Here is a 20,786-nt window from a genome sequence, read left to right as displayed (position 1 = left end):
CCAGTTCCAAAATGAACTGAAGGTACAGTGACATACACAGTCATCACATCCAGTTGGCACAGGATTAAAGGTCTTTTTTGGGGGGGTTTCCATTCAGCAGTAATCCAGAGATCAGCTTTTAAAGATGTCTTCTGAGGAAGGGACAGTCTCATTACAAAACAAAACAAAATAAAACAAAACAACCTTTCTCTCCAGTGATATATAAAAAAAAAAAAAATCCTTTGAGATAATTTGCAGCTAAACAAGCAACTTGAAGCTAAAAGGAAAATCCAAACTCATTTTAAAAAAACACCTCATACGCATTTTTCTTTTTAACTTCCTATGTTTCAAAAAAATATGTATTATTTTTCGAAAAGCTGACAAAAGCTAGCACATACCCTCCTCAGCTTAACAGTCTTCCAAAGAGCACATCCAACTGCCATAAAACGCAAAAATGGATATTTAATTCAAGAGCTATATAACGTCTAGCTACCTTTTCCCTGCTGTTTCACAGCATTTCATTATTTTGTTTAATAAGTTCATCTCCTCGAGAATTTTCTCTTCACCTCATATTATTAAAAGTAATAAGTTTTTCTGGACCGGGGGTTTCCCAACAGAAAAACCAATTTATGTGTGTCCTTCAATAATGACAGGAAAAGATTATTTCCCATTATATTGCATACTTTTCATATCACCACCACAGCTTATCATTCAATAAATGTTACTCTGCAATTCTTTCCATTCCTCAAGGAAGTTTAATTTCTGCATTAACCTGTTTTCGCTGGCCAACGCCTTACCAGAAAGCCTCTGTGTTGCAGCAGAATTAGTTCGTTAAAGAACCCATTTAGGAATCTCTTGTCAGTGATAAAATTGTCTTCAGTTAATAAAAGGACATAAAGTGAGTTTACATCTTGATCACACATACTTACTCCCACACTCACACTCACTTTCTGCTAATCGCACATTTTTCTCCATGAATGTGTTCTTTTGTAATGAAAGGTAAATTAAACATTTATCTTAATAAAGGTAACTCATTCACACCTTCTGCATATAAAGACAGTTTTTGTGGCTGTAACTAGTATTATAAATAACATTATCTTTACTCCGAAGAAAGATTTGCTGGCAATAATATACCTTGTTTCCAGTTTTCCAGAAGAAATCTCTAATGGCCCGTAGCATTACTATAGCTACCGGGAAAGTGGCATTTACTGTTTCTTTGCCAGTAGAGGTCTTAATAAAATCTGATCCTAAAACAAAAGGAAAAAAAAACCTCCATGTTAATTAAAATTTTATTTTTTACACATCTTAGTCAGCGGAAGAAATGAGTTGTGTACATTTTTTTCCTGAGGAACACAACTTTATTTTTCATTAGCTATCTGAAAAATTAAGAAGAAAATCCCTCTTTAAAATAATTCTATCCATACTTTCCACCCCTCCCCCCCCTTACTAGAAGATGCATGGAATTAAGTACCGAATGGATTCTGATTCCTAGGGCCCTTGCCTCCATCTTTCCATATCATCAATTAAAATCAAGTTGGTTTATTTAATGCATAACTAAGATGAATAAAAACAATTTTATGCCCTGTGCTTAATATCATTTATCACAACACTTTGCTACAAAACTGCAGTGCCCCTCATTTTCCCCTCATTTTCTTATGCTCGACAGAAAGTACTCAGTACGGCTCTGACCACGCAAGAAGAATCACCACTAGCTTATTTGTACCGCGCTGTTCAGTAATGAAAGCTGTGTATCTTCCAACGAGATTAGGAATTTCACGAAAGACATCAACTATTTCATAACCTACAAATACTTTAAACAACTTTCTGTCTCTCAAATGCATCCTAAACCTATTGATGTAGTTTAACAGAATAGCCCAGGAGACAAAGAAATGATAATAACAGTTAAGATTCACTGTGTGTTATGCACTATTCTTTATTCTAGGTGCTTTACAAGTAATAACTCAGTCATTCCTCACAACACCTGCATAAGTTAAGTACTAATATGATCCCCATTTTAAAGGACAAAATTGAGATACAGAAAGGTTAAAATGGGGCTCCTGGGTGGCTTAGTTGGTTGAGTGTCTGACTTCGGCTCAGGTCAAGATCTTAAGGTTCATGAATTCAAGCCCCATGTCGGGCTCTGTGTTGACAGCTCAGAACCTAGAGCCTGCTTCAGATTCTGTGTCTCCCTCCCTCCCTGCCCCATCCCTTCTCGCACTCTGTCTCTGTCTCTCAAAAAATAAAACGTTGAAAAACAATTTTTTTTAAAAAAAGAAGACGAAATGTTAAATAACCTGCTTGGGGTCACACAGTTAGTAAGGGGACGGGGTAGAATTCTAACCAAAAAAACACAGCTTAACCAATATTATAGTGTCTCCAAGAAACTTACCTAGGGTCACAAAGTCAGGTAGCCAAATAGGGATTCCATCTTTAATGTGGTTATCTAACCTTGAAATACTCAACATGCCCACAGACCAGCAGCATGGGTACCATGGGGGTGCTTGCTAAAAATGCAGACTCTCAGGTCCTACACTAGATCAACTGAATCAGAATCTGAATATAAACAAGGTTCCTAGGGGATTCCTGTGCAAATTCATGGCTCTAGCCCACTGAGTCTGTGGGACCACAGGTAAGGCTAATGTCTTGGATTCTCCCAAGGTGCATCAAAGAAGTGGTCAATGGAAATGTTGGAAAGAAATGGCTAAAACTTTCCCCTTTAGTTTCAAATGGAAAGATACTTCCACAACTATTCTGTGGATGGAAAGGTTCAAATTGACACACCTTTGTAAACACACTGTGTGTGCGGCACAGTGGAAAATATAACAACAAATAATTCAAGCCCTTGCCCTCAAAAGCATACATTCTAGGTGCAGGTGGAAATGAAACATAAATCCTGGGTAATTACTTGATAGGCTAGAAGTCAGAAGACCTGGTTTTACCTCCTGAACCATCTTGCCTATAAAATACGCCTGAAAATTCTTACTTGCTTCACAGTGTTCGTTATACAAGGAATTAAAAGAGACAATCTATATGAAAGCGCTTTGAAAACTCTCAAGCATTATACAAATATAAATGAATCAAAGACTTAGGTAGGGTTTCAATGTGTAAAAATGTGATAGAAATTCTGATTTATGAAAGCAGGTCATCAGAAGCCTTTTTTTTTCCTGTGGGTCTATAGACCCACTGGAAGAAATGGAGATATATCTGTCATGCATGCATTTATCTAACGAATATCCACTAAGCACTTACTATGTGCCAGACTCTGTTCTAGATGCGGAAGACAGACCACAAAACAAAATAATAAAGTTCCTACCCTTGTAAGCAGATTTTCTAGAGGAGAAAGACAATAAACAAATGAATATAGAACAAATGTCAGTGGAGGTAAGTGCTATGAAGAAAAAAGCAATGTAATGAGGTAGAGAGTGATGGAGTTGGGGAGAGGTAGCCATATTTAAATAAAGTTATCATAAAGGCATCGCTCAGAAGTGATCTTCAAATACAGACTGAATGAAAGGTATCACTGAAAAGAACATCACAAGCAGGGAAACAGCAAGTGCAAAGAAAGGCCCTTAGGTAGGCATGAGCTGAGTTGATTAATAAATGAACAAATGAATAGGACTACAGAACCAACGTGTGGTCACTACCACCCCAGAAAAAAGACAACCAAGGAGAAGAGATTAAAGCCTCCAAAAAATAGATGTAAGAGGTGAGGGGAACATCCCCAAAGAATTCACAATGAGACCAAGACCAAGATGTGATTTCCTAAATTGTGACATTGTCTTCTGATTCACTAGAAAGCTTTTGGGTACAACACTGGATATCATGTAAATTCTTTCAAGCATCTTAAAAGATTATTAAGATAAAAGTCCAAGGCCACATTTGGAGGCCTAAAAAAAGCTATGGTCACTTAAAAATCACACAATTTAAAGTTAACCAAAAAAGCCAAACTCCTTTGAAAGAGTCTGGAGGTAGGATAAGGGAGAAGACTCTCCTCCTAACATATTTGGGAGGAGCAGAGCAGAATACCTATCATGATAGCAACAAAAGTCCAGGAGTAGTAACAGGGGCCTACACATAGTGTCTGTCTCTCATTCTTGGTTGTATGGTAAGCACATTTGAGGGCAGGTGCTATATCTTTCTATGCACTCTGTATCCCCAGAGAATGACACACAAGCAAGGCTCAATAAATGAATTTTGGATGGATGGATAGATGGATGGATGGATGGAAGGAAGGAAGGAAAGAAGGAAGGAAGGAAGGAAGGAAGGAAGGAAGGAAGGATACATGGAGGGATGGAGGGATGGATGGATGGATGGAAGGATGGATGGATGGATGGATGGATCAAGCGGTAAATAGAGGGCCACAGCTACCAAGAAAAAGCAATCTACAATATTTCCTACCTTTAACTGACTAATGGGAAAGGAAAGACAGTTTTGAGTTTCATCCCAGTTCAGGTAACAAAACTGGACAGGTGACTCAGAAGAATACATTATTTTATTTATTTTTAAATGAATTTTAAATTTTAGAACAGATCTAAATCTACAGAAACATTGTAAAGCTAGTACAGAGAATCCCCATAAACCCTACACCCAGTTTCCCCTATTATTAAAAACTTTTATCCATATGGTACATTTGTTACAATTAATGAAGCAATATAGACATATTGCTATTAACCCAAATCCCTATTTTATTTAGATTTCCTTAGTTTTACTTAGAATCCAATTGCGCCCAGGATAGTATGATGTGTACATCTGTCATATCTCCATGGTTTCCTCGTGGCTGTGACAGCTTCTTGGACTTGCCTTGTTTTGATGACTGTTAACAGTTTTGAGGAGCACTGGTCAGGTATTTTGTAAAATGTCCCCATTTGGGACTTGTCTGACATATCTCTCATTTTGATTAAACTGGGGTGATGGGTTTTTGGGGAGGAAGACCACAGAGGTAAAGTGCCATTCTCACAGTATCACATCAAGCGTACCTACCATTGACATGATTTACCACTGTTGATGTCGACTGTAAACACTTGGGAGGTAGGATTTGCCACGTTTGTCCACTGCAAAGTCACTCTCTTTTCTCCACTTTCCATACTGTACCCCTTGGAAAGAAGCCCTTATGTGAATCCCACACTTGCATGGGAGACTCGCCTGCTCCCATGTACATATTTATGATCATTTCTAGCAGTACAGACTCGGAGATATTATACTTGGGTTTATAATCCAGTTCATTATTTTCTTGCTCAAATGGTTCTACCTTTGGCCACTGGGAGCTCTTTCAGTTGCTTCCTATATACCTTTGACACACCTCCACCATGGAGCATTTTTATTTTTTAAGCACTTACTCTGGTATTGCCAAATGCTCCAAGCTCATCTTTTATGTTTTCTGCCCCAGTCTGAGAATAAGCCCTAGTTACTTTTATTAGAGAATGGTATTAGAACCCCAAATCTTGGTGCTAGGCATACTCACTGTTACTGCAGGGGCTTGTTTCTGGCTCTCTCAGCTGCCTAGCAAAGAAATATACATGTGTATACTAACCCACTTATATATACACATCTATTAATAATTCCATGTTTAACTATATTACACTACATATGCATAATACTGATGTCTCCAACTCAAGACTCATCACCACATGGATCATTCTAGCCCCTTCCCCCTCTGGAAACTGCCATTTCAACAGTGAGGAACCTGGCACCTACCATCTGTCATTCATTTATTTAACTGCGTACATCCAGTATCCATGTGGAGCACTATCAGAATTGTTACCCACACCATGGGAAATAACTTTATCAACTACTCCACGGTGCTAATGTGCAGTTTCATTTGCCTTTAGCCTTACAGCCCACCCTCATTTATAGTGCTATGTGGGTCAGCACCTTTCTTCCCACCTCCTTTAGTAAGGCTGTTTCATACATGTGTAACAGATTCTTTGCTCAGAGCCAGCATTCTATCCTGGAATCCCCTAATCTCCTAAATTATATATATATATTTTTTATCTGTATACATTAAGGGTCACATTTTTTGAAGCTTCTAGTGGTTCTGACAAACGTGCAGGGTCATGCATCAACCACTACAGTATCACACACAACACATTCACAACTCTGCTTCACATTTTCATCTTCTCCCACACGCACTGGCAACCACTGATCATAAACTATTGGAACAGTTTTGCCTTTTCCAGAATGTCATGTATTGGAATCATCCAGCCTTTCATACTGGCTTTTTCACTTAGCAATATGCATTAATAAAATGTTTTAATGTTTATTTATTTTTGAGAGAGAGAGAGGGAGAGAGAGAGAGAGAGAGACAGAGAGAGACAGAGAGACAGAGACAGAGAGAGTGAGGGAGGGGAAGAGAGAGAGGGAGACACAGAATCCAAAGCAGGTTCCAGGCTCTGAGCTGTCAGCACAGAGCCTGATGTGAGGCTTGAACCCACGAACTGTGTGATCACGACCTGAGCCAAGTCGGACCCTCAACTGACTGAGCCACCCAGGTGCCCCAGCAATATGCATTTAAGATTCACTGGTGTCTTTTCATGGCTTGATAGTTCATTTCTTTTTATTGATAAATAATATTCCATTGTATTCATGTACCACAATTATATTCATCCACTCACTTATTAAAGGATATCTTGGTTGCTTCAGTTTTGGGCAACGATGAATAAAACTGCTACAAACAGTCATATGCAGGATTTTGTGTAGACATAAATTTTCAAATAAGTTGGGCAAATACAGAGAGGGCAACTGCTAGATTACATGGTAAAACCACATTTTGCTTTGAGAGAAACTGCCAAATTATTTTTCAAAGTAGCTGTATCATTTTGCACTCCCAATAGCAGTGAATGAGAGTTCCTGATGCTCTATATCCTCACGAGCAATTAGTGTCATCAGTTTTTGAATTTTATCCAGTCTAATAGGTGCACGTATAGATTACATACATATTTTTGTCGGATTATACCTAAGTATTCAATTTATGGATTGCTGTTATAAGTGATAGTTTTTTTGAGTTTCAAATTCCAACTGTTCACACTGCTGGTGGATAGGAAAGCAATAGACTTTTTATATTAACCTTGTACCATGAAGCCTTGGTAAACTCACTTAGTAGTTTCAAGAGTTTGTTAGCCTGGGGGGGATTTTCTCCACAAATGATGATGTCATCTGCAAACAAAGACAGCTTTATATCGTTCTTCCTGTAGATTTTTTCTTGTGGTTGTCGTCACAAATTATAACAAACTTGGTATCTTAAAACAATAGAGAGTTATTTTCTCGCAGTTCTGTATGGCAGAAGTCCAAAATCAAGTTGTCCGCAGGGCTGAACACCTTGTGGAGGCTCTAGGGCAAATCTGTTCCCGAACTCGCCCTGCTTCTTCTAGCTGCCAGCATTCCTTGGTTGCATCACTTTGACCTCTGCCGCCGTCTTCTCATGGCCTTCTTTTCTGGGTATAAACCTAATCACCCTCTACTTCTCTCTGATAATAACATTTGTGATGGTATTTAGGTCCCACTTGGATAATCCTGAATAATCACTTCATCTCCAGACTCTTAATCATGTCTGCAAAGGCTTTTTTGTTTTTCCCCAAAAAAGGTAATAGTCAGATTCTGGAGATGTGGTTAGACCTCTAGGAGCCATTATTAGCCTACCACACCTCCCAATTTGTATTTATCTAATTTCCTTCTCTTATCTTCTTGCAGTAGGTAGGGCTTTCCAGTACAGTGTTGAATAGGAATAGTGAGGGAGAACACTCTTGCCTTCTTCTTAGGGAGACCTTTGGGGATAGTGTCTAGTTGTTCATACATGTGTTAGCTAAAGTTTGTAGATTTTCTTTACCAAGCTAAGAACATTCCCCACTATTCCTAGTTTGATGAGAGCTTTTATTATAAACAGATGTTACAATCTGTCATATGCCTTATCTGTGATAATTGATATGACCATATGATGTTTCCTCTTTAGTGTATTGATATGGTCAATTACATTACACTGAACCAGGCTTGCATATCTGGAGTAAATCCCCCTGTGTTGTGGCATATAATTCTTTCTATACATTGTTGAGTTCATTTTACTAACATGTTGTTGAAGATTATTTTTTTGCATTATATTCAAGAGTGATACTGATTTATGGTTTTCCTTTCTTGCAATGTCTCTGTCTGGTTTTGGTATTGGGGTAATGATGGCCTCACAAAGTGAGCATTCTCTCTTCTTCTATTTTCTGGAAGACATTGTAGAGAATTGATATTCTTTCTTCCTTAAATGTTTGGTAGAATTCATCAGTGAAACCATCTTTAGTCAGTGCTTTCCTTTTTGGAAGGGTTTAATTTTTCTCTAATAATTTATTAAATTATTAAATAATAAAATTATTTTATAATATTCTAGAATTAAAATACAGTTTTATGACATAGCTTATAACATAGTTTATATAAATATATACTTACATATTTACTATTATATATAATATTTACAAAATAAATTAAAATTAAAATTACTTCTTTGATAGATACAGGCTTATTTGGGATTATTTCTCCTCGCAGGTATCAATCCAACTAAATCAATAATCACTTTAAATGTTAGTGGTCGAAATGCACCAGTTGAAATCAGAGATTGATATGAAACAAGACCCTTCTATATGTTGTTTATAAGAAATCCACTTGAAAAATAAAGAATCAGGGGACACCTGGGTGGCTCAGTAGGTTAAGCTCAGGTCATAATCTTGCAGTTTATGAGTTCGAGCCCCTCATCGGGCTCCATGCTGACAGTATGAAGCCTTCTTGGGATTCTCTCTCTCTCCCTCTCTCTGTTCCTGCCCTGTTTAAGTAGGCTCTCTCTCTCTCAAAAAAATAAATAAACATTAAAAAAAATATGAAGATTCAGAAGGTTAAAAATAAAGGGATGGAAGAAGATATAACATTAATCAAAGTAAAGCAGAAGAACCTATATTAATTTCAGACAAAGCAGACTTAAGAAAAAGGAACATTATCAGGGATAAAAAAAGGGTTTTACAGAATGATAAAGGGGCCATTTCTCCAACGAAACATAACAATCCTAAACATGTATACACCTGACAATACAGCATCAAAATACATGAGGCATAATCTGGAAAGAACTAAAGAGAGAAACAGACAAATCTACTATTATAGCTGGAGACTTCAAAACCCCTCTTTCAGTAATTGATAACTCAAACAAGTAGAATATGAGCAAAGATGTATTTCACTTGAATAGCTTTATCAGTCAGTTATCAATTATCATGATCAAACTGACATGTATAGGAAACTAAAAACAAAAAACAACAGTAGACTACATATTCTAAAATTCAGATAAAACATTCATCAAGACAGGGCTTTTTGTCTTACTTTTGTCTTTATTTTTACATCTCTTTTTCTGCCTTCTCTAGCTTTAATTGAACATTTTCTATAGTTCCATTTTATCTCCTCTCAGCATATCAATTATACTTTCTATTATACATTCTTTTAGTGTTGCCCTAGAGTTTTCAATATACATTTTTAATGAATTTAAGTCTATCTTCAATACTATACTGCTACTTCAATACCATACCGCTAGATACTGGGAGGTATCTTTTAACAAAGTATTCCTAATTCCTCCTTTCTATCCCATCCATACAGGATTAAATGCCCAGTACATTCTTACTATTATTTTAAACAGTTATCTTTTAGATTAATTGAGAAAGAAAAGTAATTTTATTTTTCATATATTCTCTTCTGATGTTCCTTTTTTTATATATAGATCAGAATTTCTGACATATATCATTTTCTGTCTCCTTGAAGAACTTCTTTCAGCATTTCTTTTTTTTTTTTTTTTAATTTTTTTTTCAACGTTTTTTATTTATTTTTGGGACAGAGAGAGACAGAGCATGAACGGGGGAGGGGCAGAGAGAGAGGGAGACACAGAATCGGAAACAGGCTCCAGGCTCCGAGCCATCAGGCCAGAGCCTGACGCGGGGCTCGAACTCACGGACCGCGAGATCGTGACCTGGCTGAAGTCGGACGCTTAACCGACTGCGCCACCCAGGCGCCCCTCAGCATTTCTTATAGGGCAGGTCTGCTTGGCAGTGAATTCCCTCAGTTATACATGTCTGAGCTCCTTCACTTCTGAAGGATAATTTCACTGGATATCGATTTCTTGCTTGGGTTTTTTTTCTTCAAACACTATGAGTGTTCATTCTATAAGTACTTTATTTTACTCACTTCTTGCTGACATGGTTTCCAATGAGAAGTCTACTGTAATTATTTCCTTTTTCTTCTATAGGTAAGGTGTTTTCTCTCTCTGGCCTTTTTCAAGATTTTCAATTTGTCTTTGGTTTCCTTTGGTTTGAATATGATATATTTAGGTATAGTTTTTTGGGTTCCCCCCCCCCCATATTTATCCTTTTAGGTGTTATCTGAGCTTCCTGGATCTGTGGTTTGATATCTGTCATTAATTTTGGAAAATTCTTGGCCATTAATTCAAATATGTTGTCTGCTCCATTTTCTCTTTCTTCTTCTAGTATCCCAATTATATATGTATTACACGTTAGAAATTGTCCCTCAGTTTTTATTGTTTTTCTAAATCTTTATTTTTATGTTTATTTATTCATTTTTGAGAGAGAGAGAGAGAACACACAAGTGGTGGGGGGACAGAGAGAGAGGGAGAGAGAATCCCAAGTAGGCTCCCCACTGTCAGCACAAAGATGGATGCAGGGCTTGAACTCATGAAACATATCATGACCTGAGCCAAAACCAAGAGTCAAATGCTTAACTGACTGAACCACCCAGGACCCCACTGTTTTCTGTTCTGTTTGTTTGTTGTTGTTGTTTTCTTATCCTTTTATCTCTTTATGCTTCAGTTTAGGAGGTTTCTTTGGATCTATCTTCAATGGTCACTCATTGTATCCAGTCTTCTCATGAGCTCCTCAATGCAGTCCTCATTTCTGTTCCAGTGTTTCTGATTTCTAGCTTTTCCTTTTGAATATTTCTTAGAGTTTCTATCTCCCTGCTTACATTACTATCCTTTCATGTTGTCTATTTTCTCCATTAGAATATTAACATATTAGTCAAAATTATCTTAAATATCTCTGATAATTTCAATATCTATATCATGTCTGAAGCTGGTTCTGATGTTTTGTCTCTACAGACTGTGTTTTCTCTTGGGTTTTAGCATCTCTTGTAATTTTTTGTTGAAAGTCAGTATGACATTAGGAACAGGCCTTTTGTGTCAGATTTTATGCTAATCTAATCAGGAACCAAGCTGTATTTTATGTTTGCTGTAGTCACCAGTGCCACAGTCTTCAAGTGCCATCATATCCTTGTTGTGGTCCATCCTGTTTACTTTGGGTTTCCTAAGTGTTCCTCCTCAGAGAGAGTCTCTGTCTTTTAACTCTGTTATCTACAATCCACTAATTACTGGAACCCTGTTGGTATAGTGATAATGTATAGGGGAGAACAAGTATTTCATAATCCTATGGTTAAACTTTTAGTGGACCAATGTGCCTAGATTGTACCCTTCACAAATGTTTCTCTCCTACTTTGATGAGGCAGGAAGAGTGAAAGGGAAATGCCCTCCCAGGTGAGATAAAACTCGAGCAAATTCTTTTGTCCTGGAGAGCAGGTCTTTGTTAAGGAGAATGCTCTGTGTATATTTTGCAAAGATTATCTTCCCCTTACCCTGTGATAGCCAAGAGAAGAAACTTCTTGGCTCTTCACTGTGAGAACCTGGGGTTCCATGAGGTAAAACCCATAAATATGCCAGCACCCTATGCAGCTTCTAACAAGTGGTCAAAAAATTACCACTTAAAGAGGACCTGGGTGGCTCGGTCATTTGAGTGTCTGACTTCAACCAGGTCATGATCTCATGGTTCTGGAGTTTGAGCCCCACATTGGGCTCTGTGCTGACAGCTCAGGGTCTGGCATCTGCTTCGGATTCTGTGTGTCCCTCTCTTTCTGCCCCTCCCCAAGTCATCCTCTGTCTCTATCTCTCGAGAATAAATAAACATTAAAAAAAATTTTTTTTAATTACCACTTAAGTGTTCTTGCCAGTTTATGGCTCTTGCAGGTAAGTAAGCAGATCTTAGTTGACTCTCAGGAGTCGCTCTCTCCATATATCAGAGTGGGAGTTTGCCCTGAGGCCTAAGTTCTTTGCAAGGTCTGGGAAAAGCCACTGATTTTCAGTGTATTCATCTTTTTTTTTTTCTCCTCCAAGAGCAGAAATGACAACTTCCAAGCTCTTTACATGTCAGGAAGTTCTTAAATATCAAGACAAGCCTTTATTGTCTAGATATCAGGTATAGATAAAGATACAAATTATATATAGTATTTAAGGTGTTTCAGGTACATGCCAAGTAACTTATGGTCAACAAAAATTGGAAAGGCCTGAAGAAATTCACTTTAGCTAAAATGATAAATGAAGGCTTCACGGAACAGATAGAATTTGGTATGAACCTTGAAGAAGACATAAAATGTAAAGACGAGAGGGCAGAAGAAAGAGTACAGCCATCAGAAGAAACACTGGAAGCACAGAAGGATGAGACACATCCTTAAACGATAATAAATGGATCCATCTAAGGAAACTCTGTGAGGGACAGGAAGCATGACAGATGGCAGTAGTGATATTTGGGGGTAGGGGGTGTCGATGTGTGTTTTAGAACGTGTAACTTTTAGAGTCTGGGGTGTGTTGGATCTCGTGACAACAACTGAGAGCCAGAGACCACACAAGAGATTAAAATTGCAGTTCGGGCATACAGCTATTTCTTTATATCCAGGACTATGACCTAGCTTTAATTATACAAAATACTTCAGAAAGTACATTAGTATTTTACTACTGTCAAAAGAACAATGGATTTTCCAGTGGGACTAAGTGGGCACACACTTTTGTTTTACTCCTTATTTTAATATTGCTTCCCTTGCCCCTCTGCTAAAACAAAAAATTACCATAGAGAAATAAATGCTACATTTCAAATTATCCACATCACAGAGCACCATAAACTCTCCTCAGGGCTCATGTAAATCCAACATTAACCAAGCTCACCTCTGCTCAGCTTTGGGGGAAAACCCTTATGAGAAAATATCTCACAATTAAAATAGCTATCCATATAAATGTTCCTCCATCAGTGCCCACAATTTCAAGGAAATGACTAAACTAGGAGATAAAAGGCCTGAAAAGTCAAAAGCAACACATTAAATAGACTAGAATTCAACTGTGGTTAGTTGAAATTAACATTAATAATAAATTCATAGAATTACATTCAATTGTATTTTTTTATTTTCTTAATCTGAAATCTCTAGCACAATACTTTTTTTTGTGGTCTAAAGCAACTCAAAGCTTTTCTAAGGCCTATAATTACAAGTCTCCATGGTACAGTTTCATTAAAAACTTTCATTAAACAACAGCTGCCCTTGTATATGGTCTTCTAATCAATTTGGTCAAACAGAATGACTTCTAATCAGCTGTTGATAAAAATAGAAGATGAAATTTTAATTCTAATAGATTAACCACAAACTCAAGACAGTCTTCAAAATCCATCTAGCTCTATTCTCCAGTGGATTTAATGACTATTCAGCAACTCATTACTAAATAGAACAAGATGAACATTTTCCAGTTCATTAAAGAAATGTACTATGTATTTTTGCATTGTCCTCATGATTCGTTACAGGGAGTCTTAATTACAAGATAATGGATAATGGTTATTAAATGCAGACTGCAGTAATGAAGCTCTATTCATTTGCGAACCTCAGAGACTGCAAAGAGAGGAAAATAAAATTACTAGCTTCAAAAGATTAACGGATCAAATTATTATTCAATTTTGAAAATCTCATTCAGACTTCATAGAAACAAGAAGAGATTAAAAACTAGTATTAAGACCACAGTAGTACATTAAAAAAAATAATATCTTAAGGCTATTACTGCATAATAAGCTTCAGATGTGATTATTAGAAAAACATATAGCTAACAATGGGAAAACATACATTTTTATTTCCTGAACAAATCTTATTTATGAGATAGGAAGTTACTAGTAGGATCTTAAAGACAGTCTTGGTGAACACAGAAGATACATGCTCCTGTGTTACAAAAGAACAGCACAATGGAAGGTATTATTAACATTTTATACTTCGTTAATGAAAAATAGGATTTAAAATCAACTGCTGCTTGAGAAAGCTTGTCATTAAGTGGAATTCATGCCAACCCTATAATAAGAGCTTCTGGGCACATTATTCATTAGCACCATGTTTTCTATCGCTCTCTAAGAAACTACCTTAAAGTTAGCAAGAGAGTTTTGTATGGTAATTCTGGTAATTCTGACACTAATTTATACTTGCAATCTGCAATAGGACTTTTTTTTTTAAACAAATATAATGTACAAAAATATGAAGCCCCAAATTAAAACACATTCTTTGATACTGTATTCTTTTGATCAACATAGGCTTGAAAATAATTTGGGGTGAGATATCAAGATCCAGTGTTATGACTTAAGAACTGGCCAGAGTAAAGATGGAAGCAGAAAGCCTCTGGGGAGGTATCAATATGATGCTAATACTCAGTCTGGAGACAATTAAACCCACAAAGACAGCCTTACAAGATCCAGGGATAATAGCTAACTTTATGAAAAAGGGGGTCGGGGGTGTTTCCTAAAAGAGAGAGGAAAAGCTGAAGAAGGAAAGAAAAATAAATAACACCTGCTTTCTCAGTTCTTTCCTTTGATCTAAATAGTGAGCTCTGAAAATACTCCTCAGTTGGTCTAGTCCGTCACGTGAGAAATGCAACAGAACATCGTAATTAAGCAGTAAGGCATGTTCAAGCAGAATGGCAATCAGAAAGCAATCACAATCTCGGAGTTAGGAAATATCTCAAATACCCCAAGGGTAAGATTAGTTCATGATAACCACATTCCTCGCAGTTGCCTTCTCCTCAATAAAAATAAAAATGTGGCCATTTAAAATAATGCAGAACAGTATGATTCAAATGGAATACAAGGTGGGGACTCTGACTATATAATCCTTGGTAATTGACAGTAATGTCCCTGGGAGAATTTTCTAAACCATTATGTTAACCATACAAAGATATGTGTTAGAACTGCTTGACACAAACAAGAGTCCCTGAGTTATGTCTAATATGACAAGAAGTTTCCTTTCACTTCTAAAACTTAGGTTATTTGAAATGAGTTTCATAACTGTAATAATGCTGCAGATGACGTTCCAATCAATGCAAACAGCATCTCTTTTAGAGTGAATTCAAATTGTTTAATCTTTCAAACAACTCTAAATGGTTTTTGTTTATTGTTTTGTTTTTTTATTTTACAAGTTCGGAAAAAGAAAAGGATTATTTAACTCAACTGTTTATGAGACCATATTGTCAGCATTTTGGACTAAGAGTCAAACTGAGACACAACAGAATGTTTTCTAAACCTAGCTCTATGCCTCCTCTAATTTTTAAGATTGCATTAGTGCTCCTGAGGATATCTATAAATATCTACATGAGTTAACAGTTCAGACAGGAGCTCCCCATGGGGTGCCTGGGGGGCTCAGTCAGTTGAGTGTCCGATTTCAGCTCAGGTCATGATCTTACATTTGAGGGATCAAGCCTGGTGTCAGGCTCACACAGAGCCCGCCTGAGATTCTCTTTCCCTCTCTGTCTCCCTCTCTGCCTGCCCCTCCCTTCTCAAAATAAATAAATAAACATTTATAAAAAAGAAAAAAAAGAGCTCCCCCAAATCATGCTACACTTCTGAGTTCTCATCTCTCCTCTTCCCACTCCCCCTTTTGAGTAAGGGTATCAGGGAAGGAGAGCTGGGACAGGTGAGCCCCAGGTCTGAAACTAAAACAAAGGTTCTCGGAATTAAGATAGTGGGGATGGTTGCAAAACTTTGTGAACATACTAAAAATCCCTGAACTGTATACTTTCAAGGTGTTTATCTTATGGAAATTTTATCTCAGCTTAAAATAAAAAACAAAAGGCAATGTGTTCATGAGAGAAAACGGGGGAAGGCAAAAAACTAATAAAGCTAACTCTACATAAAATTATCAATTAGTTGACAAATCAAGTATATATAATCAACTGTACCCTTACCCTTTTCTTGAACACATTTTAACACTATTCCTAGTCCTCTCTGTAAGTGGTTCCTATTAGCTGCCAAGTAGGACATCCACAATCCAAGCCTCCTAACTGTCATCAACGATTACAATATAACTGTAAGCTGTTATTAGTCTAAATAAATATGGCATCCATTGATAATGCTTCAGCCCGTAGGTAAAGTTAACCAAAAAATACAGCATTTATATTCAAAAGCCTTAAACAATCTAAAGCATTACTTTTAAAGGAGAATACTTCAACAAACACATCATTACAATTCCTCAAAAATATTTTTGAAGAGTGGTATCAACACGGAGAGTATCATGCTGGCCAAAGAGAGAGAGAACTTTAATGAAAGGACCTTTCAGGACGAGTTCAATGATGCCTGGTGGGGGCAAGGTGGGGGATGCTGAGACTCTGCCCTTGCACAGTCTGGAGTTGCACTGTCTAATACAGTACTCACTCACCGATGTGGCTACTGAATACTGCAAAATGGTTAATCCAAACTGGAATGTGTTAGAAGAGTAAAATGCACAAAGGGTTTCAAAGCTTTAGCATACAAAAATGGAATGGAATGTAAAATATTTCTTAATTTTTATATTGATTATACATTGAAATGAGATATTGTGGATTTACTGGGTTAAACACAATATATTAAAATTACTTTCACCTATTTTTTTACTTTATTAATGTAGCTATTAAAATTTTTTTAAATTATGCATCTCTATTAGCACTGGTCTAGAGCCTCAATGAGACACCAAAGTCTGTAATCACTCTGAGTAGGCTACAATTTGATGTCCTTTTATACTAATATCCTTTACATGTTGGTTTACATTTATCTGGGGGGTGGGGGGAAGGCTTACTTCTGCATAGGGGTAGAACAAGAAGATTTCTGGTGACAGCACTTAACTATTCTCTCTCATCCAAGCAATTCAGCTCAGCCCCCAAATTTGAATCCTCCCTCAGCCAAACAAAAGCTCTGTAATTAACTAAACCCACCTTTATTAAAAAGTGTACACTATCCATTTGGAGAACATAAGAGCATGTCCCTGGAATGTCTTATACCCAATCCTGGTCACATAATGTACAGGAATGCTAGCACATGCAATTTGCTCTGCCTGGAACATTTTCAGTGGTTTCAAGGCTTCTTGTGGATTAGCACCCAAGGAAACTGGCCAGCTAGCCGGCCCTTCATCCTGTCTGTGATTGACCTTGCTTTCAGTTTTCAAACACAGGACTAACTCTAAAACTACACTTACAGACTCATGACTATTTATGACTTGTGCTCACAGCTCTGTGTTCAAATCGACCCAGCCACTCTCTTTCCCAACCCTTCAATATCCTATTTATCTACCGAGTGCCTACTATGTGCCAGTACAGTGGTATATCTATAGACACAGCAGCGTGTACAAGCCAAGGCTTTTCTCTACAGGACTCTGTACCATCAGAGGTGACACTGACTTAGCTATATAAGTTACATTTGCTTTCTCTTAGTCTGGCTACTTAAATTAAAAAAGAAAAAATCTTTATCTGTCTCCATCACCTTACCCTCTGTTTTTCAGAGAGCTTGTGGCATTGCCGAGAAGACAAAAATAAGATTCGTGAGATGAGGCTAGCACCCTATGATCAAACAAAAACACCAGAAATACCCACAGGCATTGTTATTGTGTAGGTATGATGGTTTGGATAAAATAGTAAAGTGTTTTAGAGTCAATATAAAGTGAAAACATCGATCTGGAAACCAAGTTACTGATGACAAATGCCTCAAAATCACAATGCTTTCCTTTTTAGCCAGCCCCTGCAGCCGAACGTACTGATGTAGGGATTTACTATGTTAAGCAAATGTCCTCTGTTGATATGGTCGTTTTAAATTCATCTTATCTTAAAATGACACAAGCATATCTAACATACTCTTTTTTCCTTCACATTTGCGGGGAGGGAAGGGGGAGATGGAACTGCAATACAGGGTAAAATGTGATTTGGTATCACTATACTCTGGCAAAGAAGAGTAAAATGAAGAAGCATTTTAACAAAATAACAAGCTAGATATGCTTCAAACAACTGAATTTCATTTTGATTGTGCTTTCTATTGTCACTAGCAAGTTTGGAATGTATAGTATATATTAACATTAAAAGTCAGGTATGCTTGTGTGGAATCTATTAACTTGAGAGAAAATTACTCAAATTGAAGAAATAGCTGCTTAAAATGGATTTAGAAATACATTTTACTGAACAAAGCAAGCTAGAAAATTAGTCTACTTTATCAGGATTAGAAAGTGCTATGAATTTTAAACACAAAGCTTTTAAAAACAATGCAGAGCATATTTGAGATTATCATACCTCAATGTCATCATAAATCTTTTTTTTTTTCCAACAGTTGATGATAAGTATGTAGAGTTACTTTTTACAGTGACCTGTCTTTCATAAAAGAAGTTGTGTTAATTTTTCTGTGGGGAGTTTTATCTCTTGGTGATTGTTTCTCTGTACCTGGAGACTCGTATCACATGCATCCCATTAGCAGATCTATAGATGGACACACCTTGAAAGGCTCTGAACAGAAAGCATTTACTGTGTGGAGCTCTCAGGCTGGCCATCTGGGTTACTGCACTTACCACTTACCAACCACTTACAAAGACAATGCTACCCTCTCTCCTACTGTTCACAGTTTTCACGTTAAAATTCTGTCTCTATTTTTCAACCAGTCCTGCCTTCATTTTTATCTTTATTCCCCCTTTTCATTCAGCCACCACCAGAGGCCTTGATTCCTCAACAAAAGAGGTATGTACTGGCAAAAGAGAAAGTGTTAGAGCCCCCGCAAATCTCACGAATGGGTAAGGGTCTATAATCAGAGAGGGTCACCGCAAACTTTTCCCAGGTCGTGTGCATCACTGGGATATTAGAATCATTCACAATTCCTGAAAACACTTGAGGCAAGGAGAAAGGAAGGAAAAAGAGGTTTGTCAACGAGGCAGGAAGAACAGTCCTGAGCTAGACTCTGCAAAAGCCATGAACTAATGCAACATGCTTGCAAGCTGGATCCATTTTGAATATTAACTAGAACTCATCTAGGATCTCCCCGGATGTCACACATTTTTTTTTTAAAGCACTGCCTTGCCAATGAATATATATGCCTGTATTTCCCTCATAGCAGAAAGGTTGTGAGTTCCTTTTCCAAAAGTAAATAGAAATAGAAATAACATATAACCATACAGTAATGATGTATATTTCAGACAAATAGCTTACACTACACACTTAATACGGAGGTTTTATCTGTCTCTCGCAGAACTTCCTATTACAAAACTAATAGGTTTGATTAAAAGGCTATTCATTTTTAGGAGATTTCCCCCCCATCAGAAAACAGAATATAAATAGTTTCTTAACATGTATAAGTTAGGTCTTTACCTACCTTCCTTTTAAGCCTACATTTAAAATTTTTGATACATATTTAATGTTTTTAATATTACCTATATAATTGCTTTAAGTGTGGCATTTATTTCCTCCCTCTAAAGTACATGTTATATCATAGATATAATTTCTCCCTGGTATTTCAGGAAGCTATTAAATGTCAAAATCCAAAGTGAATACATAGGTAACTCAAAAATGTAAAACCTCATGAAGACAAAAATTCAGCTGTTAAGTTTATTACCAAAAATAGGAAATGGGATTCACAATGATAACCTATAAGGTAAAATGGCATTTAAAAAACTGGGTTAGAGACAGTTCACAGTGTCAACTTATGTTGGAGATCCATTTACTTGTGTTTCTGTCATAAATATCACAAATTTACTCTTGATAAAGAAGATTTTCTGGGTTGACCTGGCCTAGTTTTTTTTTTTTTTTATATCCTATACATGGAAACTAAAGAGCACAAAAATTTAAAATTTTTTAAGCATGAGGAGCTAAAAAGTGTTGTAATACGGAATGGGCAGATAAGACAGGTTTAATCAGGGCATTTTTCATCTCAAAACCTCCAACTGGTTAAAGAATAAAACTTTAGGATCCATTCGCCAGGATCTGCATCTAATCTAATATTCCACTGTTCTCTTCTGCTGTTCACTCTAAAGTATCACAGACTCTAGCTAACTCTTATGATGATGATGGTGCTGATGACAGTAATTACCAGTGGTAGTGGTAACAGAATAGGCCCCCCTTTCTGAGAACTCACCAGGTGCTTGGTTCCAGAGAACACTTTATACATCTACACTCATTCCATCTTCATGATAACTTAAAGATCAGTACCCTTTTATTTTTTTATTTTAGAGGGAGACAGAGAGAGAGAGAGAGAGAGAGACCAGGGGGAGGGACAGAGGGAGAGAGAGAGAGAGAGAGACAGAGTGACAGAGAGACAGAGAGACAGAGAGGGAGAATCTTAAACAGGCTCCACGTTCAGCATGAAGCCTGATGCAGGGCTCGATCTCATAACCCTGAGATCATGACCTGAGCCCAAATCAAGAGTTGGATGTTCAAGTAACTGAGTCACCAGATACCCCTAAAGACAGGTTCTCTTATCATCTCCAATTACAAATGAAAAAAACAGAGGGTGCAGACATTGAGGCACTCATCTATGACAATTTGTAAGTGTCATGAATGGAATTTGACACAGCCTTTTCTAAGCCCAGGCCATACTCCTGTCCTCCCAACCAAGACTAGTTACTGTTTTGCAAAAACACCCTCTACCGTATCAACTTTGTACTCTCTATTCTTTCTCTCCCTCTCAAAATCTTATCTGGCCCAGTTCCCTCCAATATGAAGTGGCATTGGG

The 20,786-nt window shown here is 37.2% G+C and overlaps 1 protein-coding gene across 1 annotated transcript in view; it reads right to left on the bottom strand.

Moving 5' to 3' along the window:
* The window catches only part of DERA (deoxyribose-phosphate aldolase), a 117,529-nt gene that overhangs the window by 3,179 nt on the left and 93,564 nt on the right, over window positions 1–20,786 (bottom strand). The window contains exon 7 of the mRNA XM_042991837.1: window positions 1,114–1,226. Within this exon, the coding sequence (XP_042847771.1) occupies window positions 1,114–1,226 (113 nt within the window). The remainder of the gene's footprint in view (window positions 1–1,113; window positions 1,227–20,786) is intronic.

This window comes from Panthera tigris, chromosome B4, assembly GCF_018350195.1.
Source record: "Panthera tigris isolate Pti1 chromosome B4, P.tigris_Pti1_mat1.1, whole genome shotgun sequence".
NCBI classification, from domain to species: Eukaryota; Metazoa; Chordata; class Mammalia; order Carnivora; family Felidae; genus Panthera; species Panthera tigris.
This window is presented reverse-complemented; position numbering and strand designations above follow the sequence as displayed.